At 37.2% G+C, this 6,351-nt stretch overlaps 1 protein-coding gene across 2 annotated transcripts in view; it reads right to left on the bottom strand.

Annotated features, from left to right (window-relative positions):
• The window catches only part of cntnap3 (contactin associated protein family member 3), a 100,248-nt gene extending 94,710 nt beyond the window's left edge, over positions 1–5,538 (bottom strand). Inside the window, exon 1 of one of the 2 annotated variants that reach the window (XM_064308277.1) lies at positions 5,220–5,538. In XM_064308277.1, the coding sequence (XP_064164347.1) occupies positions 5,220–5,304 (85 nt within the window). In that variant the 5' untranslated portion in view covers positions 5,305–5,538. The remainder of the gene's footprint in view (positions 1–5,219) is intronic. The other variant, XM_064308276.1, reaches the window with a different exon arrangement.
• Between the last annotated feature and the right edge of the window lie 813 nt (positions 5,539–6,351).

Below are 6,351 nucleotides of genomic sequence, written 5' to 3' on the forward strand. Positions count from 1 at the left end.
TGATGGTCCTTCACCTAGCAGCAGAATATGACCCCAAGATGCTAAAGAAACCAAGGGGTTTTTGCCGGTCAAAAAGTGGAATGTCCTTGACTGGCCAAGTCAATCACCCAACCTGAATCCAACTGTGTTGGATTTGTTTCACTTACTGAAGACGAAGACTAAAGGCTAAATCCCCTAAAACTACCAGGAACAGAAGATGGCTGCAGGACAGGCCTGACAGAGCAGCACCACAGAAAACTGGAGCACCTGTTTATATCTATGGGTTGCAGATTTAAGTCGGCCCTCAAATGCAAAGGATAGGCAAACAAGTAGTAAATATGACAACTTTATTGAAGATCAGGTTAATTTGTATAATTCTATTTGTTTCCCTAAAATCGGCAGAATATTTATTAAATGGGCTGCAATTCCTACATGGATCACTGGATATGGATGTAAATACCCTTAAATTAAAGCTGACAGCCTACAACTTGAACCTCATATTCACCATTATATCAGATCTAATTTTCCTGAGTACAGAGCCAAAAAAAAACCAGTGTCACTGTCCAAATACTTACAGACTGCACTGTATATATACGCAATTATGAACTGTATATGCACTTTATGAATATGAATCATGGCAGTGGTGTTGATGACATGGAAATTAAAAGAAGCAGTCACTAAAAGGTAGTGGACAGGTCGTCAAAGGAACAGGACTGGGTGTTTTTAACTAGATACTCACTATTCACTCCACTGGAATTTCACACGAGTTAGAAGTGACTTGATTTCATGAGTATATACAACACTCCTACACTCTCCCTGCTACTGCATCCATGTACAACATGGGGAAAATATAACTATGATCACTGCACACTTTTTAGTAGCATCCATTGCGTCAACTGCCACATCACCATTTTATTAAGAGTGATTAACAGAAGTGTAATCCAATACAAAGATTAGAGGATGAATGAACACGAGACTGTTATGTTGTATTGTATTTTATGGGCTACGTGATGTTATCATAAGTGAATACAAAATGTCCAAGCTGTTTATTGCTCCAATTAAATCTCTTAATAGGCCACAAATATATGTGTTATCAAACCTAGGAAGCTGCTGAATGCTTGACTAATTAAAATGGAGGGCTGAACTTCCCATGGAGTACAGACATTTTTCATTTTAATTTCATTACAAGTGGGACCTGACATGCTTCTCTCTTCTCTCTTCCCATGTTATGATCAACTGATCAGTCTTTACTATAAATGCAATAAACACAAGCAGATTATCAGGTTTTAGCAAGGAATCAATTGACTTATTTCCCTTAACACTGCCTTTTTTATTTATTCAAGCTAGAAATCAAGAAATCATGTTTATGCATCCAATAATACTGGCACACCAACACCATTGTGCTGAAAAGACTTGCATACTTATACTTGTTGATACTTAGACCACAATTAAAATTAGACATTAACACTGTTAACACCTGCAATATACAGTTATGTAAACATTTGATTGCAGGTCCATATCCATATTCAATGCAAAAACTGTTATGCTATGAGTAAGCAACAAGTTGTATTGTTTAATCACACTGCTCTACATGAAACAACAAGGGCATAATTTTGTCTTTCTTAATGTGATGCAAGTTAAGCTGTCTAACAATAATCGATGCAATTGCTATTGACTCAAAACAAATCATTTTCAGATATGTGGTTCATTGTAAGTTCTTTAGGGATATGTTATACCACTATGAGTTCAAGTTCACTATTGCTTTCAAATGGTAAATCAACTTAATGTATACGGCTTATCTAGTGTCATAACATATATATTTGGTGTTTACACACTGAGAGCAAGAATATACCTGTATTCACCGGTTTTGACTGATTTGTCTAATTTTGTGTTTTATGTCACTATGCTCTCACAAGAAAGCTGCATACCTGTCACAAGAAGGCCATTTCTCCCTCCAATTCAAAACTGACAATTGTGGCTCTCAAGTCTCTGTTGTGCCACCCACACCATCACAAGGAGCACTACAACTGAAGTGTATGTACACCTCGTACGCAGAGACTATTTTAAGCCTTTTTTATATGCTGAGCGGGTGTGATCAATTTGGCCCCTCAGTTACAGTCAGCTAATGATATCACCACAGCTCAAGCCTGTGACTTCAAGATTCAGCAATACAAGGGTGTGAAAGTATTGGATGTTGTCGCCATTGGTGTTGTAACATCGTTGGGAGTCCCCAGTACATACAAAGCCTGTCTTGACAACAGATTTTCTAATCCTACCTGCAGACCTGTGAATAGTTTAAACATCTTATGCAATTCTGAAATGTTTTCTATTTATTCACATGTATAAATGAACAAGATAATTACTGAATCTGACTCTGATGAGCTTACAAACCCCACCCTTTGCCAAAGGAGCAACATTAACATGTATGTATATGCAAGACCAAAAAATTTTAGGATATGGGACATACACTCCTTTACACAAAAAATGTATTGACATACTTGCTCTGCTCAAGTTAACCACACTACAGCATCAGTCATGTTACATGTTTCATCTATCTATGAAGATCCTGTTAAACGTTTGTCCTGGTTAATGCATTAGTTGTGCCGTATTCACCAAGCAGACATCCTAAAATTACTTGTTGATTTTCACTTGGAAAATTGGGAAGTATTGAGAAGTATTTCACACTGTGCTTGCGCAGTATATGATGGCAACATGGTTATTCTGCTCTAAATACTGTCAATCTTGAAATGTGCATTTACCAAGGTTATAAACATCTTTATCAGTTCCACTAAAAGCAAGTAGAGAAAAGTTTATTAATAGAACATTTGCTTTGCTAATGAGCATCGTCATGGGCCTATCACAACTATACAGCTGAACATATCAACTAAATTGCCAGCTAGCAAGCAACAATCGTTTTATTTGGCTCAGGGCTGAAAATTATTAATGTTAGAATTAAGCTATATTGAGGTCAATGTATTGCTTATTATAAATGTATTTTGAAAAAAGCAAGGTATCAAACTGTTCTGTAGTTTCCCTCTTTGATGAGTGCATTCATCATCAGTGACAAGGTATAAAAAAAATTAAAAAAACCTAGCAGAAATGCATCATCCATCTGTGGCTTCATCTTAAAATCTCTTGGTTAATTGAAACGCTATACCGTTCAGTTATGTGGGCATGGGCATCACTTTTCTAAATGTCATGAGAATGAACACCTGAGTGAATTAATTTAATGTTAACATACCTTTAGATTTGTACGAGCACACATGTTTTCTAAGATTACATTGCATTAACTGTCACAGAGATGTGAGTCTAGTTCAATTTTACAAAATATATTTTTTTTAATTGACAATATTTACCTTATAAACAAAAAAATTTAGCATTGTCTGACCCCACCCTGGAATGCATGCATTTTAAAAGGTTTCCTTCTGAATTAGTTTAGTGATGGTCTGACATCCCACTTTGGCTCTCTACTATAAACGTACTGAGAACCAGGGGCTTAAAAGAGTCAAATTACAATGCTGAGGCATCTCTTTTTCATCTTCACCAACCTTCAGTCTCACCGCATGCATTCCCATTATTGAACAAGTGGCGTAAATCTGAACTGACAAATAGAGTATTAATATAGACATTTTACATGAGGGGCATTATTTTAGCTCCTGTAGTCAGGAATGGCTTCAGCTCTATCACGTTTTTTTTTTTTTTCTTTGTCCACTTAAGTGTCTACTAAATATTATCTGCAAAAGGTTACTGAAAATTGATTTGGCAATAATACTGAATCACGTTATCATTGTTTAATCAAACTGTGCACCACTACAAGGCATCACCAAGTAAATAAACCAATACAAGACGAGTAGGATATTTATTCAGAGGGGGGAAAAAAATGTTTGTTTTTTTTAAGAATATATAAATATACAGCAGAAAGTAGCAATATGTTCCTACATAGTTTTGGAAAACACCCAGTGGATTGAAATAAATAAAAGTATACGTGCTGTAAATTTCTAGGTTATAGTGCTATTTTTGTTGCCGCTTTGTATTTGTGTTACTGTAATAGACAGTGCTTTTTTATCCTTCTATAGAAAACATCTTTGTGTAGTCAAGCCAACTGGATAATCGTATAGCCTAACTTTACCCTTTAGTCGACCGTGCTCCTTCTACTTGCACTTAGTAAACATTCGTGCTTTAACGTTTACATAGCAGGCAGAACTGGATATCTCGTTAGCACTGTAGCATATGCGGCTGAAATGCTACACAGTTCGGAGGTTGATGGCGCTTATTGAAACTGCACTTACCTTTTCTTTGGAAGAGTATAACAAAGTGCAATTTAAAAGCCATAAACACCCATTTCAACGGATGAAGTACTTAATAGTAGCCTACATAAAACTATGGTGGCACTTTGCGCAACCTAGATGACGAATCCATTATTGCCCTCAAAGTATCCTAATCATACGGATCATATATTATATCGAATGACGAAACAAGGCTAATATACTTGATACACGCATGATGGTGTGCTTATCGAAAAGCATAATCTATCCATGCTTTGAGCAAGATATACTTGCGCATTCTGTTTTACAGAATGCGTATGTTCTATGCATACAAGTAGGCTAATCTCTTTTCGATACACCGCGAGAATGAGCTGCTTTGTAGTACAGTAGCTCCATAGTTCATGCAGGCAGCTCACAGAAGAAAGTACCAAACATATTCAGCTTGCGACAATACTATACCATCCACAATTGATATTTGAAATATTTTGGTCAAAAATATCAAATCGTCTGTACCACCGCGTCAAGGACACGATCAACTAATAGCCTGTAAAACGTGAGGAAGATCAGGCACATGCCAAAATATCACTTTAGTCTGGGGATATTTTTTTCTGAGGTGCTCCAAAAGATCCAAATGATTTAAACCCTTACAACAACAATTTAAAAAGGGAGAAAGTGATTACATACGCGCATTAAGTTTATTTTGATATGCGTTTTGTTTACATTTATAAATGCGCACGAATTTCATTCAAAGTAATTGATCATCAGTGGTGTGCAATATAACAAATAACAGTCGCTCAGTGTAAACGCATTAGTCCCATAAATTAGCATTATAAATACAACAAAGTTACCAATACAAAACTTATTCTACATTATGGTAATAATGTCGCATGCGTGGTTCCACAGAATCAGTTCCTTAAACAACACATTTTCAAGTTCTGATGAAATCATCATTTGCACAATAGATCTTATACCCACCTTTACCAATTGCCCCACTCAGGCAACAAAGAAGCGTTGCCATCAATGCCAACATTCCGGTATGCGTTTTAATACCAAAATCCATGCTGTGAAATGCCGTCAGAAGTGTGCCTTTCCTCTCTCACACTGTTGTGGAACGTGCGTGTCTCTGCTGTCTTTCTTTCAGTGCAGCTCTTTCACGCCATCCTGCTACCAAGCGTATTTAAATATATTCAGCATGTTATCCTCAGACACACCTACTACAGTCCTGCCTCAACCGAAACACACAGCCGATGTGCCCGTTTGTCAGATGACCATGGGAAAGGCAGCTTTCCAGTCCGAAACGGAACACACAGCTCGAGAGTGTCAGGCGATGGCGACTAAAGGCAAGAGCTCAACACCTAGAGGATTGTAAAGATAACTTTTTTCTTAATCCCGTGTTTTAATAATACAAAATCCCCGAACTTGATGCTTCTCACCAGTTCATGTTAAGGCAGTATTGATACAGTAGGCTAATTTGGCACGTCTGATGTGAACCCTCTCCCCCCACCAGAACAGGTTAACACCGAGCTTTTGTGCACTACATTATATTTATTGAATAGATGTTTGCAGAGATGAAAGACCTGGGGCAGTAATGTATTTATGTTTAAGAATTATGTGCATAAACATCAGTCTTTAAGTCCAAAAACGCAAGCCGCTACAGATATCTTGTCCATACAGTCATACCTTGTAAAGACACATACAAGGAGATATGCTGCGTTCACTGAGACCATGTCTTTTACCTGCTGGAGACAGTTAGCAATGATCACAGCCAAAAGAATCAATGTAAAAACCAAGTGTGTGCGTGCGTGAGTGGCGTGTGTGTGTGTGTGTGTGTGTACAGTCTATAGTGACACTTTGACACTTTAAGCTTGAGAAACTCATAGAATAATTAACCTTTCGAACCCAAAGGTCAGGAAGACAATTGCTGTGCTAGTATAGTTATTCTTTTGTATTAGGTGGCTAAGCACCAGATACAAGGGCATCCAGTTTATTTATTTATTTATTTATTATTTTGTCTGTTTGTTTGTTTTCTCTCAGGACCCAAATCCAAAGGTGCATGGATTCAAAGATATGTAGGCACCCTACTGCTTTTGTTTGGATTATTAAGGGA

This window comes from Anguilla rostrata, chromosome 14 (genome assembly GCF_018555375.3).
Source record: "Anguilla rostrata isolate EN2019 chromosome 14, ASM1855537v3, whole genome shotgun sequence".
In the NCBI taxonomy this organism is placed as follows: domain Eukaryota; kingdom Metazoa; phylum Chordata; class Actinopteri; order Anguilliformes; family Anguillidae; genus Anguilla; species Anguilla rostrata.